The 18,271-nt window shown below is 35.6% G+C and overlaps 1 protein-coding gene across 2 annotated transcripts; it reads right to left on the minus strand.

The window, feature by feature from the left end:
* Positions 1 to 5,444: 5,444 nt before the first annotated feature.
* gbp1 (guanylate binding protein 1) lies at positions 5,445 to 18,271 on the minus strand. 2 transcript variants are annotated; one of them, XM_056479489.1, is made up of 11 exons: positions 18,100 to 18,271; positions 15,622 to 15,857; positions 14,018 to 14,145; positions 13,833 to 13,942; positions 13,042 to 13,244; positions 12,707 to 12,949; positions 11,257 to 11,405; positions 10,630 to 10,761; positions 10,089 to 10,301; positions 6,280 to 6,382; positions 5,445 to 6,154 (listed from the first exon to the last, which is right to left on the minus strand). In XM_056479489.1, exons 2-11 carry the CDS (start codon positions 15,809 to 15,811, stop codon positions 5,766 to 5,768), a joined length of 1,860 nt encoding a protein of 619 aa, XP_056335464.1. In that variant the 5' UTR covers positions 15,812 to 15,857; positions 18,100 to 18,271; the 3' UTR covers positions 5,445 to 5,765. The 2 variants fall into 2 exon arrangements, with proteins under 2 accessions (XP_056335464.1, XP_056335455.1); XM_056479480.1 differs by having other exon boundaries at positions 5,446 to 6,154; positions 18,086 to 18,271.

Raw genomic sequence — 18,271 nt, forward strand, 5'->3', positions numbered from 1 at the left:
AATACATTGTATGGATCAAAATGATTGATTTTTCTATTTTGCAATAATCATTAGAGCATTAAGACAAACACTATAGAATACACAAGACATGACACTCGTATAGTTTTAAATACAGAAAATTGATGATAATGGGTCAAAATGGCTAATAAAGCCCCGCCTACTAGTACAGAGCCAATCCTCGATCGATTATATAGGAGGGAACGGAATATGTTGATAATGGGCATTGTGGAAAATAATGTAAATATAGGTGAATTACCAGTTTGTAAACATTCAGGTTGCGTGTGCAGCAAGGTTGCAGGAAAAAACGGGAGCACTAGCATTTACAGCCGGAGAATGACATCCGATGCGGTACAGAGTTTGTTGTTGTATTAGAGATAAGTTATATTGATTACATACTAAAAATTATTTACATAATGCTTTCAGCATGTTATAACAGCTTGTCACCCAGTAATAAGCACAGATATTCGACAAAATTAACGTTAAAGTGAACGGCGTTTGTCTGACAGGTCCATTTGCGCCCTCCCGAGCGCATCCAGCCTATTGAAATTCCCAAGAGAGGAGTTAAAGGCCTACAAGCCTTTGACCCTTCGCTAAGCCCCGCCCTCTTTAGTTACTGTTGTTATGCCTGTCAAGCTTTCATGCCTGGCACGTCTATTACAATATGTATGCGCCGGTTTCAGACATTGCCGTGGATATAATTAGTCATTTTTGGCGAACAGGTGAGATATCTGAGAAAGCCAGATAAAAAAGGACTGCAGTATGCATTGCAGGTGTATATTCACGACTTAATGCGCAACCGATTAGAAAATAATTTAATCAAAGTTGAAGCTAAAGTAAAACCTAGACGCCTCATACCCTGACCATTCAACAGCTTACTTCATGCACAACAGGATAGGTGAAATTTACAAATAAACTAATAACAAATTAAACCCTGATTTCTCTTTTTTTAGCCAAAAAGCCTGATAGAATAATTGTTTTGCAATAAAATATAGTGTTAACTGTCAAGGAAATGCGCATGGACAGTGCTTTTAACGTTACATAATTCATTCATAGTAAGAAAAAGGCAGAAAGGGAAAATTTATGAACTTGTGGCAAATATTAGCATCATTGACCATAACAATGTACAGTACAGTCAGTATGTTTGTGTGCTTTTTATACCGTTTCTATTCTAATTTGCAAGTGGAAAACATAAATGCAAAGCAATTTTGCAATGCAAATTTGCAAATGCAAATTAAAGTATAAATAGCAGAAGTAAACAAACAGATTTTCCCTACCGGCAAATATTATTCCGACACCAAATATAAAGCAGTCACTAACCCACTATAATGTCATCACCAATGACTAAATCTCCAAAAGACGACAAAAACATCAGTGAATTGTAGCTCTGACATGGACATGAGAGTTATAAATGACTGAAAAACAGCTGCAGGTGACGTATTTTGATCGCAAGTGCATGCAATGTTTGCAATTTCAAATATTATGTAATTTCAAATATTCGTAGCTTGAAACAGATGAAAATATGACAATATTGTGCTTGCTCGAGGCCTTGAATGGAGCAGTACTCATAATATCGAGCAAAAAAAGAAAAAGACAGCTGTGAAATATAACCTACTTTGCATTTTTGTATGAAACAGTTAAGATCTTTTTAGGGTAAGATGTTTTTGAGTTATTATCATCTATCACTGTGTCAGGAATATCGAAAACAAAACTTAACTCCGCTCTTTTAGTGCCCCTCACACAGCTTGATCCACGCTGGCATTTCTCCCCTTGGGTTTTAGGCTTTGGAAAAGGAAAAAAATTCCACCACCCTGTCCAAACTTTTAGGATACCGGGTGTCAGATTTGCACAATTTATATGCACAACGCTTTGGCTTGTTTTCCTCGCTCGAAACCTTGACAGACCTCCTGTGCGTAGCAACGGTTGTTAAGCCGTGATTGGTGTGTCGCGGTTTTTGGGTGTGGCTTAGCAAAGGGTCAATTTTGTTCTGTGTGGTCATGTGCAAGAAATATTGGGCCATGATTACCAGATTCAAAACTCTGTAGTTCTGACAGCGAACTGCACCTGTACGGCAGGGTATGTGAACTTACATTTTCACCTTTCATTCATAGCATTCAGTGTCAGTTTATTTCACCATATTTAACTGTTTTTGCTGGAATCATTGCTGCAATCAAAAACGAGTAATGTGTATGATTCAGCATAGCATGAACTTACCTGATATAACATGAGAACTGCAAAGTCGAGCATTTTTAATTAGGTCCTCACTCCATTCAGCTCTTATGATGGCTGTTAGCCAAAGACGGTTGGCATTAAAAGCAGTGTGGTGTACCGTAAAATTGATTCTTTCTATTTTTGGACTTTCGATTTTGGCATCCTACCGCACAACACGACATGTTTGCTATTGCAACCAGTCATTTTTTGCAACCACTATGCGCAGTTGAACCCGTGTGACATCATGTGTGACATAGGTTGGTAATTCCCCTGTAGTCTTTAATATAGATCTTAATATCACTTCAAGTGATATTTAAGTCGGAGATAAAAGGTTAAAAGCTTTACTAATGTTTCTTAGAGAGACTGGGTTATATAATAGAATCTAAATAAGAATAAGAAGGTAAATTTTTTTACTTTTGATCCACACACACTTAACACCAGTCGGTGGTGGAAATGCACCTCAAAGTTGTATGCCAACCGCCAATAAAAAACATGAAGAAGAGTAAGATTGCTATAAACTATAGTAGATTACTATAGCTATAATATAGATCGCTATAGTTTCTCTGGGAGAAGGACTCAGACCAGACTTGTTTTTTTTTTTTTGGTTCAGAACAGGTATTGTAGTCAACAAACACATTGGAATCTCACCAAATACTTGCTTCACAGACATTATATATGTGTGTGTGTGTGTGTGTGTGTGTGTGTGTGTGTGTGTGTGTGTGTGTGTGTGTGTGTGTGTGTGTGTGTGTGTGTGTGTACAAATAAAGCTTGACATGTCTACTTTTAAATGAACCAAGTGCACTTCACAACTAAAGTTTTCTGGTTTGTAATCTGTATGAAATGAATGTGAGGTACAGTCCAACCTGTCAAACGCACATCATATTACACCAACTACTCAAACACCCACAAACTTGTAAACAAAGAGTCGCTGTTATTTCTGAAGGAGATTCACCATCAAGATCAAGTTGTGAATTACTTCAGAGCACCAGCGTGATCTGACAAGGCATTATTCAGAAGATGATAATGTGTAACACGGCCATAAATGAGGTTGGTGTTGTGATCTTGTTACTTTCGAGTGCACATGCACATTAGCTTGGGCAACTTGAAAAAATGCAGATTTTGTTTGATTCGAACGTTTAGAAACTTATGAGACGGTTGTTTAATTTTACTTGTGATTCTAAATATGTAATGTAATCGAAAGCGTGGCAAACAATTTTGGAGAATTTGATGTTTCTCCAGTCAGACAGAATACCTGAGCATACTGCTCGAGAGGCATTTCAAAGATGGCCGCCGAGTGAAATGTCTTGCCTTTAAGGGACTTTGGCCTTCATGGAACATGATCTTTTGCAATTCACCTACTGTAAATACATTAAAATTTGATTAGTAATATGCATTGCTAAAAACTTACATTAAGTTGAACTTAAAAATACATTTAAAGTTGTCCAAATTAAATATTTTGGGTTTTTTTTTTACCCTCAAATTGCAGATTTTTTAAATATTTGTATCACGGAGATACAGTATATACAGCAACAAAAATAATGCAGAATTCTCAGTTTCCCAAAATTGAATGTTTAACACTCAAAATGAGAAAACATGGTCCGAACCATTTAAATACTGTTTTTCATTACAGTGTAAGATTTTACAAACATTCTAGACACTGCAAAAGAGCCTAATATTTACAGTGTGAAGTATATTTTTAATAGCCATTTTGAGAACAATGAATAAATTACCTCAGATTTTGAAAAAAAATGTGTGGCTGTGAAGTGCTTCTTCTCCCATATTTCAATAGAAGTTTTACAGACTTTACATTTTGTGTTTCTGTCATCTATTTTTAACACCAAGGGCTCTATTTTGAAGATCCATGCACAAAGTCCAAAGCGCAAGGCGCAAACACATTAAGGGTGTGTCAGAATCCACTTTTGCTATTTTAAGGATGGAAAAATCTGCTTTGAGCCGTGGCACATGGTCTAACAGGGTTGAGCTTATTCTCTTAATGAGTTATAGGTGTGTTTTGAGAATAAACCAATCAGAGTCTCATCTCCCATTCCCTTTAAGAGTCATTTAGCCAAACAGCGCATTTGCTATTTACATGGTGGACTTTGTAAGTGTAAAAACTGAACCCTTCACTAGAGAGAAAACAGTTAAACAGAGCATCTAAAGCGCGAGAATGAGAGATGAGCCTCCTCATTGTTTACTTGCGCTTTCACTCTTGTGGATAGGGGAAGGTGTTGTACGCACAGACATCCATTAGCCTATATATAATTAATTTAGTTTGTTAAGCACAAAGATTTGTTTCAAAACTATTTCTAAATTCAGTTCTAATTTCCAGCAAATTAATAAATGAACAATAATAACGAAGTGTGTTCAAAAACCTGAGTTATATCAAAATACACATGCTGTGCCCCATATGGTCTAAAACCTGACATAAATATGCATATAATCAAAAATACTGCTAATAATGATAACATAATACAAAAGCAAATTGTTATGAATAAACTGAAAAAGCCCCCGAGATAAAAAAAAAGGCATGAAAGTATGTTTTTTTTATAGTAGTAGGCTAGAAAATAAAATTTTTAAAAATATTTTAATCCTAATTCTTTTTCATATGTAAAGATATTTGCGTATTGCTGTAAATCCTGTTTGTATTAAGCAATGTGTAAGTGAGGCGCACAACGCACTCTGCGCTGGACAATAGATCAGCTTTGTTCTGGTCTATTGAACAGTCTAAGTTCCTCAAAATAGCAACGCGCCAGCAATGTGCCTCTCAACACACCTCCTTTTTTAGATCAGAACGCCTATGGGTAAAATGCATTTGCTATTTAAACAGTGTGGTGCAAAATGTCAAAACAACTCTTGCGCCAAGCTGAAACTAGCAAACAACAATTGCGTCACACCTTGCGCCGCATTGCGCCGGGTGTATGATAGGGCCCCTAGTCTTAGAAATGGTCGTTTTGAAAGAGACCTATGCAGAATGGATTTGTCATTTCTGAACTTTTCAACATGAACAAATATATTTTTTCATCAAAACAAATATATTTCATTTATTTCTGAATGTATAAATATATAAAAATTCCCTGACTTTAAATATCTGGAATAGACCTTTTAAATTTCAGGATATTTCAAAAACCCATGAAAAAATGTACTTTCTGGTTTGACTTCCAAATCAATTTCATGAATTTGCAGTGTACATAACGTCATTTGTCTTGAACAAAGAAAACTAATTTGGGACAACAGAATTTTTTTTTTATTGATGAATTTAATGAAATGAAGAACATAATGCTCAAGTCCATACATGTAATATGGCAGAATGTGCAATTAGGTCTGCAATTAATGTGCAATCAAGGTCTATGAAATAATCTTAATAATTGTTAAATATCATTGATTTTTCCATCATCAAAAACTACATCAGATACTTTAAGTACATGCCTACGTGACCTAGGACACCACTTGTTATCAAAGCAAATACAATCCTAAATAAACATGATTACGTCTGGTAAGCTGTAAATATAAACCAATCAATTGGTGATACGACAGTGATTTAAATGTGAACACACTGTTCACTTTCCATATTTCATTCCTTTCATCATCACTCTGTAATTGAGAAAAGTAGGAAGGATTTCCACCGCAGCTCCAAGTAGAGGCTTCACATATTCTTCCATAAAACCCTTCTTCTCTTTTTTCAGATCCTTGATCTCCTCAGACAGGAGGTCAGCCCTCTCCTTAAAGCCCTTATTCAGCATCTCCTCCTGCTCCTTCAGTTTGCTGTCGATGGCTTTCTGAGTCTCCTGCTGCATTTGCTCCCGCTCCTTCTCAAACTTCTCCTGCATCTGCTTGATTTGGTCCTCCTGCCTCACTTTTTCTGTCGCCATCATTCGTTCGCCCTCTATGCGTTTCTCCTTTTCCTCTTCACACTTCTGTTGCATCAAAGCATTCATCTCCTTCTCCTCTGCAAGTGTGAAAAAGAATTGAGGATTGAAGAAGGAAAAAACATGAAGATTTGAGTTTAAATTTCGTGTGTGGTTTTTCAATAACAAGTGCTCCAGGGCCAACTGTCTCAATCCAAAGATTTACCTTGAAGCTTTTTGTCGTTTTCAGTGAGTTGTGTATCTGTGTAGAGGATGCTTTTTGCTTCAGCTCCTCGTTCATTCAGAAACTCATGCAGCACGGCCTCAGCCTGCACATAAACACACACACACTTTAAAGGCACAGTATGTAATTTTCGCCACTAGATGGGGCATATTTATCACAAACAAATGCATATTTTGAGTGAGTGAATGTGGAATCTTGGAGTTTTGTCTTTATTACATCCTACAGGATTCCTGCATAAATCATGTTTACTTGATACATCACATCACTACGACACACTCGCGCACTGATTCGTTGCTGAATAACTAGTCAGAGTGCTCTCTTCAGCCAATGGCCATCAATAGAAATGCTTTTGTCCCACTTTTGCCCGCAAAACCCTACAGGTAAGTAGTTTTATTTTCACTGCTTGTTCCCCCGCGACTCTGTTATTTCTTTCACTTATTGCTTCTCTTTTGAATTTAAATGAAAATCATTAATATGTTTCATTTTATTTGACTTTAATTAAATGAAAAGATGAGCCGAAATGAACGAGGAGCTTTTCTGAATGTATAAAAATTCTCTGACTTTAAATATCTGCAATAGGCCTTTTCAAATTCCAGGATATTCCAGAAATTCCTTGATTCTTGAACTACTGCATATAGGACATTTTTAACCCATGAAAAAATGTACTTTCTAATTTGACTTTCAAATCAATTTCATGAATTTCCAGTGTACATTACGTTATTTCTGTGATCTTGATCAAAGAAAATAAATGTTTGATTATTAATTAGAATTACGGGAGTTGTTGTCTTCGTTACATCCTACAGAAATCATGTTTACTTGATACAAGGTTCATACACATTTTTTACTACTAAAATCTCATGACTTTCCAAGACTTTTCCAGAACTTTCAAGTACACAGGGGCATAGCAACCGGGGGGGACGGGGGGGATCCGTCCCCCTCACTTTTAGAGACAGACCATTTAGAAACAGGTGATTAATAATTATATGAACGTATGATCTCATACAGCTGTCCCCCCTACCTTTAAAATGTCCGCTACGCCCCTGCAAGTACATATTCATGATGTAATGTTTTATGTAATGTCTACATATACATGATAAATAATAAGAAAAACAATGATGTACAGCATCATAGAACACGCAACAATCTATTTTGTTTAAATTTGTATTTTAGATCTATTGATTTTGATAATGCTTACACAGCACTAACAATGTGAGAGCAAGTTTTTGGCCAAGGACAGAAAAGTAGTAAAGACAACAAACCTATATTCAAGTTAGGGCTGCACAATATATCGTTTCAGCATCGATATCGCAATGTGTGCATTATATGCAGGATATGCAATGTTGGGATTATAGTTTAATAGAGAGTTTAATCATAATGGAGTAAAAGTTTATTATCTGCATGCATTTTTGAAGAGATAGATCACCCCAAAATTATTTATTATTTTATTACACCCTTGACTTGTTTCAAACATTTATGAGTTTTCTTTTTTATTTTATAACTCCTATAGTATTGAAACAAGTGAAGTGTGAGTTAATAGTGAGTACATTTTAATCTTCGTGTAAACTGTCCCATTAAGGCCTGTGACTGTTGAATTTCAAATTTTAAAACATCTGGCCACAAGAATTTTTGTAACTTTAATAAAGATTAAATAATATACAATGAAGACTATGCAGTGTTGATTATCCAATTTCTGTACCTGAATAGTGAATACCCTAAAACTAGATTTCACTTTTATCTTTACTATATTTTATTTATCTATGCTTGTAATTTATTTGTTTTATATTATTTGAGATTCACTCCTTTACAAAATCCCCCCAATCAATCCAAATAAACCTGTAAAATCATCTGTTAAATTCAGAATTATTAGCCCCCCTGTTTATTTTTTCCCCAATTTCTGTTTAAAGGAGAGAAGACTTTCTCAACACATTTCTAAACATAATAGTTTTAATAACTCATTTCTGATAACTGATTTATTTTATCTTTGCTATGATGACAGTAAATAATATTTGACTAGATATTTTTCAAGACATTTCTATACAACTTAAAGTGAGATTTAAAGGCTTAACTAGGTTAATTAGGTTAACTAGGCAGGTTAGGGTAATTAGGCAAGTTATTGTATAACGATGGTTTGTTTTGTAGACTATCCAAAAAGCTTAAAGGAGCTAATAATTTTGACCTTAAAATTAAAAACTGCTTTTATTCTGGCCGAAATAACAAACAAGAATTTCTCCAGAAGAAAAAATATTATCAGACATACTGTGAAAATTTCCTTGCTTTGTTAAACATAATTTGGTAAATTTTCAAGAAATAAAAACAAATTCAAAGGGGGGGCTAATAATTCTGACTTCAACTGTACGTACAGTTATACATGTTATACAAAGCTGTTATTTCTTAATGTGCTGCAGCTACATCACTGAGCTCACAGAGCAGATCAAGATCAGAACAACAGAAGCAGCAGATGAGAAGGAGGATGAGGAGGTCTCAAAGTTAATAATGGACTAATATTTCTGACTTCAACTGTATATCACAGAAATGCAAAATATGGTAAAGTCAAATTTTTCCAATATCGCGCAGCCCTAATTCAAGTATACAGATATTTGTTAAACTAATTTCCATGACTTTTCCAAAACTTTGTGCGTTTTTCTCTTTTTCCAAAACTTTTCTAGGCCTGGAAAATGCCATGTCAAAATTCTATGACTTTTCCAGGTTTTCCATGACCGAATGAACCCTGTTGATAGGACACTTCACTATGTCACACCCATGCTCTGATTTGTTACTGAATTACTAGTCAGGGCACTCTCTTCAGCCAATGGCTGACTCCAAATCGACATCCTGAATTGTGCCAACAAGCTCTGATGTTAACCCGACAAGAGGCAATGCGTGGAACCAAACCAGCTAGCCGCACCGTCGAAACCCAACGCCCTACCATAGGCTTGGTGTGTCCTGGCCTTAATGCTAAAAGCTCTTGAAACGTAAAATATACTTAAAAATTCAAATGGCTTATTTCTCTGGATTTGAACATTCCTCAAAACATTTGAGATAAAGTACTTAAGTCAGCAAAATATGTAATGCTGTTCAAGTGTTTTGTTTATTTTAATAAAAGACAAATCAAATATATCCATACCATGCCGCCATCTACAGAGTGTGTGTTTTTTTTCATACTATGGAAGTCAATGATAACTTCAGTTACCAACATTTTTCAAAATATTTTCTTTTGTGTAGAAACTGAAGATACAATCTGAAAAGGTTTGGAACTAGTGGAGGCTGTGTAAGTGATAACAGTGTTTACTTTTGCTCTGGAAGTGAACTACTCCTTTAAAGGGGACCTATTATGCAAAAGTCACTTTTATTATTGGTTTAAACACAGTTGTGTAGCAACAGTGTGTGAATATAACCAGCTTTTAATGGCAAAAATTTATTGATTTTATAATCACATTTCGTAAATTATACACTTTGATTGACATTCTCACTTTACGTGTCATCAGATGGAGAAAGTCCCACCTATAAGTTACGATCTCTCACTCATTAGCATAGGACGTTAGTCTTGATTTTGAATTTGCCCCCCATGCTGACACATAGGCATGTGTAGCTCCGCCCTCTTTTGAAAAAGAGCACAAACTAATTTGACTTTGAAGCTAATTAGGATCAAAGCCTAAAAGAGGCCGTTTCAAAGAGTTGCAAGACATTTTTAATTGGATATATTGAGCTGAAACTTCACATACACACTCTAGGGACATCATAGACCTACCATAGACCAATCTTATAAAAATACATGGAGAAAGTGTCCTCACCATAACACCTTTGTTGGGTTCGCTGCGGTACTTTTCAACGATGACGTCTCTATCACTGCAGTAGAGTTTGAATCCACCAGGCTGACTGTACACTCCATCCTGCAACTTTTTATTCATTTCAGAGTACAGATCCTTCAGCAGATCTTTACACTTTTTCTCTGATGCAGAGGCATTGTCTTGAAGCAAGCAAACATAGTACACATCTATTTTTTCCTAGAAAAACATGCATACACATAAATCACATATACACATTGAAAAAATGATAAAAAATGTTCTACATCAGTGTTTCTCAACCATGTTCCTGGAGGACCACCTGCACTGCATGTTTTAGATCTTTTGTCTTTCGGTCTCTGCTAATAAGCTGATGATCTGAATCAGGTGTGTTTGGTTAAGGAGACATGGAAAATGTGCAGAGCTGGAATGTGGTTGAGAAACACTGTTCTATAGTACCATTGCTTAACTAATGATTACAAAAATCTGTAAGTCTGTACCCATCCCCAACATTCATCAGATCAATAATTTAATATTTATTTTGACTCACTTTAAGTTGATGAATGTACTCCTGTTTTTCATCTTTAAAGGAGCGTTTCATGAACTCAGCGTTGGCCAAACTGCTAAACCTCTGGTGTTCAGAGGAGATTTCATCCACATTTACTGGAAACGTCTTCTTCACCTGCAAACAAAAACATGCTTTGTCTCAATGCCTGTAACAATTTGGGCACTTAAAGGGTCAGTTCCCCTAAAACTGACAATTCTGTCATCATTTACTCCAATTTTACTTATCACAAACGTTTGAGTTTCATAATTTTCTGTTGCACAAAAGATGTTAAGCTAAAAAAAATAGGAAACCTGAACCAGAAAATTATTTTATTTTTTTTAAAAAAAAGGAAATGGCTTCAGGTTTGTAACATTTCTCACATTATCTTCTTTTTGTTTAACAGTGTGGAATAACTTGAAGGTGAGTAAATTGTTATTTTGGGTGAACTATCCCTGTACAACTTTCAGATTCAGAGCTTAAATTATTGACTGATTTGTTTCATATGAAATAGATATGATGATGATGATGATGATGACAGATTATCCTCAATGTTATTGTTACTTCTGCAACACTAAAGGCACTTAAAATCCAGTAGGTACAATAATATGAATGGGATTTGTGATGTCTCACCTCTTCCATCCCGGTCTCATACACTTTGAAAGCTTCTTCGACAGCACACTTGTTCTCTAGATTTGCCAGAGTTACCACTGCGTTATCCAGACAGGGCACTTTACCACTGCTGATCGTGTCTACGTAAATCTTAGCCAGTTTTCCAAGCACTGGAAACACACAAACACTTTTTTACCTACTCCACATTTTTACCTGCTTGATTACAAAAGGCTGATCTGACATGGGTCTGATCAATGAACAGGGTTCACACTCTAAGCCAAATGTCAAATTCCCTGACTTAAAGCTGTATAATCAAGAGAATTCTGTTGAGTTGAGCAGTCCCTCCAGAATTTTGCAATGGGTTATATGCACCGCTAGGGTTTTTCAGTCATGGCTATTTTCAATTTCATAAGGTTCCTTTTACAGCAGTGATGCTGCAATGTAATTAAAATACAATCAGTCAAATAGACTTAAGCATTCATTTAGTCGTTCAAACGTAATGAAAGGCCGTGTAAACAAGCGCCGCCAGGATCAGCTGGCTAGTACAGAAACTCCATTGAAAATATTGGGGTAAAATAAATGTACAAAAACATGGCGGGGGAAAACTGAATTTAATGCAGTGCTTCTTGTCCAGTCTGAGCTCAACTTTATATTGTATACCAAACAGGCAGTGAAGATTGATTTTTAAAGAAATCAGATATTAAAAGTTGTGATTTTGTAATGCCGTTTGGGCTGGCTGACTAAAAATGTAAAGTCTGTGTGTATATTTATTGCCAAATATAAACAAAACCAAACAAATTTAGAGGAGCTTGCAGTTTCTGTAATTGCTACAGGTTTTAGTCAGCCAGTACTCAGTTCTCTCTTTTTTTAGATTAGGTAGCTATATTTGTGTATAGAAAGTGCTTATCTGGTGTGTGAAACCTTGAGTTGTCATAGACATAATACGGCACTTCTCCTTAGCTATGTGACCCTCTTGATCATGTGATATGATTGCAATTCAGCCACAGCAAAACTCCCTCAACTGCAAATGTTGAGGAAAAGTGCTGCAAAATTTGTAATTTTAATATGAATGTTCTTTCCACCAAATCCTGGAGGAACTGTTGGAGCACTGAGCAGACAAAACAGACTGTATTTTACCAGATACATCCAGGTGACAGCATTTGATTGGCATTAGGAAAAATAATAAATGTCAGAGACAAAGAACCAACCCATAAAAATGGGCAACACTTTTGATATAGCGTGATAAAGAAAAACATGGAACAGAAAAAAGAAAAATACATTTTGATAAATGGAAATTAAAAATTTAAAAACCCCTGATATTCTTAACTCAGAAAAAAACTGTGTTCAATTTCCTGACTTTCAATATCTGACCTTTGGAATAGACCTAAATTACAAGATATTGCAGAAATTCCATGACCCATGTGAACCCTGAATGAAATTCCCCACCAATTGAAATTGATAAAACACTTACATTTACCAGTGACTTTGTGCCCCCCTTTCAGCGTTTTCACAACACTGTTGCGAAAGATGTGCTCACAGAAACGGCCTGTGACCTCCAGAAAATCCGGTACAAGGTCTCTTTCTTGCAGACTTTCTAATTGCCTCATCTTCTCAGGTGAGGCTGGAGATGGAAACACGAAACACTTTCGGGTTGGAAAGTAGTTTCGGATGCACTGACGGGGCAGATTGAAGTCCATTGTCTTCTTATTATTACCTAAATAAAATGTTTTTTGGGGGGGGAAAAAAACACCACCATCAGAAGATCATCGACCTTCACCATTTTTGATCAAAGTCTATCTTGAATACCTTTTCTCAGCTGCAGGGCAAAATCTAGATATTGGTCTTCATTAACATTCCTTCCATCAATCACCAAATCCAACGTAAAATCTCTTACGACCCAGGTGAATGATGGGAAGAAAAGCACAAACTCTGAGTCCTCCTCATCCTCCTTCTCGTCTGCTGCTTCTGTTGTTCTGATCTTGATCTGCTCTGTGAGCTCAGTGATGTAGCTGCAGCACATTAAGAAATAACAGCTTTGTATAACATGTATAACTGTACGTACAGTTTAAGTCAGAATTATTAGACCCCCTTTGAATTTTTTTTTTTCCCCTTTTTAAATATTTCCCAAATAATGTTTAACAGAGCAAGGAAATTTTCACAGTACGTCTGATAATATTTTTTCTTCTGGGGAAAGTCGTATTTGTTTTATTTCAGCTAGAATAAAAGCAGTTTTTAATTTTTTTTATGAACCATTTTAAGGTCAAAATTATTAGCCCCTTTAAGTTATATATTTTTTTCAGTAGACTACAGAAAAAACCATCATCATACAATAACTTGCCTAATTACCCTAGTTAAGCCATTAAATCTCACTTTAAGTTGTATAGAAGTGTCTTGAAAAATATCTAGTCAAATATTATTTACTGTCATCATGGCAAAGATAAAATAAATCAGTTATTAGAAATAAGTTATTAAAACCATTATGTTTAGAAATGTGTTGAGAAAGTCTTCTCTCCGTTAAACAGAAAATGGGGAAAAAAAATAAACAGGGGGGCTAATAATTCTGACTTCAACTGTATATGTGAAAGGCTAAAGGATACTGCAGTTTCTCCAGTGCGCTGTTATCGATGGTGCCGCGGCTGTTGTACACCAGAGTACTGCTGAGAAGAACAGCCAGACAGAAGATCCAGCCATCGTTCTTAGAATCTCCCTGAAACACACACAGATAACTTCAACTTCAGCTCAAATAAAAGTAATAAATCTCCAGCTCTGGCCTTGTCCTCACCTTGTCCACATCACCCAGTCCCTCTGTGTCCAGCAGAACCAGAGTGTGTCCTTTTTTTTTCGGGTGAGGGACACACCACATCCAGATGCCTTTGGTCTTCGACTCAATAGTGTTGCCAAGAGCAAAACCTGAGACAATTACATTTCTATAATTAGCATGATGTACCTCAGGGGTGTCCAAACTCGGCCCTGGAGAGCTGGTGTTCTGTTGAGTTTAGCTCCAACTTGCTTCAACACACTAGTAAGAGCTTGATTAGCTGGTTCAGGTGTGTTTGATTAGGGTTGGACATAAAGTCTTCAGGACACCGGCCTTCCAGGACCGAGTTTGGAAACGCCTGATGTAGCTAAAGCAGGGGTGTCAAACTCAATTCCTGGAGGGCCACAGCTCTGCAGAGTTTAGTTCCAGCCCTGCTTCAACACGTCTATCTGTAGGCATCAATAGGCATCAAACAAGCCTAAAGCACTCAATTAGTTTGATCAGGTGTGTGTAATTAGGGTTGGAACTAAACTGTGAGTTTGACACCTGTGAGCTAAGTGTTAGTTCACCCAGAAAAGTATAATGATGTTATTAATTCTTCATCCTCATGTTGTTCCAAAACCCTGAGACATTTGATCGTCTTCGGAATACAATTACGACATTTTGGATGAAATCTGAGAGCTCCCTCATCCTCCATAGACAGCAAAGTTCCTGTCTCATTCAAAGTCAAGAGAAATACCATCCTCAAAATAGACCATATGCCGTCAGTGGTTCAATCGGAACATTATTAAGCTACGAGAATACATTTGTGCGCATATAAAACAAAAAGAATGACTTTGTTCAACAGTTTCCTCTCCTCTGTGTCAGTATATTGCGCATATTCACAAGCATCGTTGAATGTCCACACATAACTACCTCTGTTTATGTATGGTTATGTATGGTTTCAGGAATTTGAACAAGTCGGGAAAATTGCTGCCTAAGGAGGATGAGAGCTCTCAGATTTCACCTAAAATTAGGAATGTTCTGATCAGTTTTTTTGCCCTCGTGTCCAAGTCATTTGATTTTGAGTATGTACCGATAGCGAAACCCGATCCAATGTTTCTATAATACATAAAAAAGAATAAAGAAGAGTGAAGAAACAGATCCAGGATGTTCCTTATTTTCAATTTACTTCACCTTATTTTAACATTCAACAACTGTTTGTTTGTTGAGGTTAATGTAGCCTTTTAATTTCCACTTCTTGCAATCCTATTTACATATCTCACAGTTAGCTATGGCAATGTTGTCGTCATCAACTTTATAACACGTCCAGACCGCAGGCATACTCAAGCTTTCTGCTTCAAGCTGCTTCAGTGTTCTACTTTGCCGGCATTTAATCAATAACGTCTCTGCAACAAGGTGATGTAATGCTGAAGGAGGAAACGTCCGATTCCGATCAAGTCTGAAACTACGTGATTGGGCCCGATTTCCAATCATGTGATCGGATCTGGACATCCCTACCTAAAATATCTTAATTTGTGAGACAAACAAAATTCTCAGGGGTTTGGAATGACATACGGGTGAGTAATTAATCATATGTTTTACATTTTTGGGTAAACTAACGCTTTAAGTTTTGATGGTTTCCTCACCTGTCTGTTGTCCGGCTAGTCGGTTCATGAGGTAAGATTTCCCCGTACGGTAGAGTCCCACCACAGACACCACCACCACCGGCTCATTGATCATACTAAGGAACTCGATGGCATCTTTACAGATGCTGAGTGATCCGTTCACATTCTCCACCAAACATATGGGCGAAGGCATCATTGTGGGTTTAGACATGTTGGTTCTTTCTAGCTCTTCCTGTCTGTTTTCTAGCTTTTGTTTCCTGTCGAAAAAGTATGTTTATTGAAAATAGTATGCAACCATTCCCACAATTAATGTTTCTTGTAATTTTATTGTCTGAAAAATTTACAAACATAGATTAGGTACTACAGTATTGGCTAAGAAATGAACACACAACTGGATTAACAACTGAAAAGCAACATATTTTATTATATTTTACAGACATTATTTTATGATTATGGTAGTTTATTACCACATTGTCAGAATAAATGGTCCTTCATTTTATTTACTTATTTTATTCATATTAATTGATTTAATGTTATTATTTGTATTATTATTATTATAATTATTATTTATTTATTTATAGATTTATTTATTTTCGTCGACTTTTTCTGGATCTTTATATTTAATTGTTTTGTTTATTCAACATAAAAAGCTCTGTGTAACATATCTATTAAAAAAAAGTTTAAATGAATCCAATAAAATACCTTCTGATACCTGCTTGATATATTAAACATGTTCCACAATAATGAAATTCTGAAATATTTGTTATTTCGTTTTCATCCTTGTCTAGTGGCTTTGACCTAATCTACATTTTATAAAGCACTATAGAAATAACAGAAAGCAAAGGTATTCTTACTGACCATTCAAACAATCACAAAATTAAAAGAAATCTTAAGTAGTTCAATTGCTAATTATATTATGAAAATATGTTGCAACATATCCCAGACTCTTAACCCCTTAACTGTTGCCCCCACTTTTTGAACAGACATGAAAATGACATGTTCAACTCAAATGATGGCCAGTCTTCAACGCTTTGAATGTGTGGTGCACACATTTAAGCTTGGTCTCATTTTAATGAAGATATATATCAAATTGTAGCTGAAGTGGAAAATAAACTAAATAAAACTAAAGTTATGTGCCTTGAAACTAATAAATCAATAAATTTATATTTAAATATATTACATATTTTACAAAACATGTTTTATTAATCCTAAATTAGCCCTCATAGGGCTTTATTTTAACGATCTAGGCATACAGTGGTGTCTGAATACACTTTTGCTATTTTCGAATCCTATTATGGATTTGCTATTTAAACAACGTGATGCAAAACATGAAAATTAGGGTTGCGCTGGTCGGAAAATAGCAACAAACTGCGCCAAACACGTCTTATTGCCTATTTTACACATCAATTGCTGTAGCAATGTAATGCTTTACGTATCATTGTTATACATTAGGCTAATAAATTACTTTTGCTCAGTAATATCTATCAAATCACCAGATAAAAACTGGACATTTTAAGCTTTAAAATTATATATTTGTCATGATTAGACTACAATATTGTTTTAAAAATTTAAGTAAATGCTTCCAGAGGTTGTAAGGTTACTGTAATGGTGTTTCTATCTATTACTCTTTTTATATAACAAAAAACTGTGGTAAAACATGTATTCAGAAATCTTTCCAATGATTTTGAAAGTTTTTCTTGATTACATTACAATTTAATTGCTAAATTTTGATGTAAACTTAAGCATCCTGGTGGTGGAATGGGGATAGTTAAGGGGTTTAATATGGTTTATATCTTGTAAGCCATTAAAGGTATTTAAATCTATGTACAATAGTGTGAATTGGTCCTTCCTAAACTTTGTTCTTCAGCTTGATTATTCTTAGATAAATTTGATTAGAAAGGCAAAGGTTATAGACTTAGTGTAACTTATTAACTTTTATCTTATTTCTGATTTTTAACCGCTGCTAGAATAAAAAAAGAAGAATAACAGAGCCAGAGCCACTCAGGTCAATTTAAAGCAGAAATGAGAAGTTAATAAATAATAAATAAATAAAGCAGCAATAATGTATTAAAACAATCAAAATATTTTGTTAACGATAAAGTAGACCTATACTATCTTAATAGGTTCAAATAGCAACACAAACTATACAGAATTTGGCAGCAAAAAATATACAGAAATAAATACTTAGAAATTAACAAAAGCATTGGTTCAAACCTGCAGCAGAACAACAATGAGCCCTTATGCGCCCCCTAGGCGGTGAAAAATAACTGTCTTGTATGAAATGTTATTCAGCTTTTTGGTTTGTTGTTGTCTACAAAACTTACATCAAATTAGCCAGTAGTTAAAGTCATTATTAGCATGTTCACGGCTTTGAACGATTTCCGCGAATGTTATTGACGTTTAGGTCAAACAAACGCCAAAGAAATAAATAGAGCTACAGCTATATTCAAAATGTGTCCAAATCTGATCAAATAAAAGTTATTACCGAAGCTCTCTCACCCTCCAGGGTCCTTCTCTCACTGCGGGCTGAACGGAAATGCGGGTCCTTTTTATGGAGGTCACTTGTTGCCAATATCTGCCCTAATTGCCTTAGCTTACATTAAACACTCGACTTCTGAGAAACCTCTTATGCAGTGAGGAACAGAGCCGAGCCGGTGATTTCACTTTTGCT

Source organism: Danio aesculapii, chromosome 2 (genome assembly GCF_903798145.1).
Source record: "Danio aesculapii chromosome 2, fDanAes4.1, whole genome shotgun sequence".
Classification (NCBI taxonomy): domain Eukaryota; kingdom Metazoa; phylum Chordata; class Actinopteri; order Cypriniformes; family Danionidae; genus Danio; species Danio aesculapii.

Bases quoted from the DNA above. Each gene is read 5' to 3' on its own strand.
- gbp1 (XM_056479489.1), bottom strand. From the start codon at position 15,811: ATGTCTAAACCCACAATGATGCCTTCGCCCATATGTTTGGTGGAGAAT. The intron at 10,762-11,256 runs GTGAGACATCAC...TTTTGTTTGCAG, and splicing joins ATGAGACCGGGATGGAAGAG to GTGAAGAAGACGTTTCCAGT. The intron at 10,302-10,629 runs GTGAGTCAAAAT...ATGTTTTTCTAG, and splicing joins AGTACATTCATCAACTTAAA to GAAAAAATAGATGTGTACTA.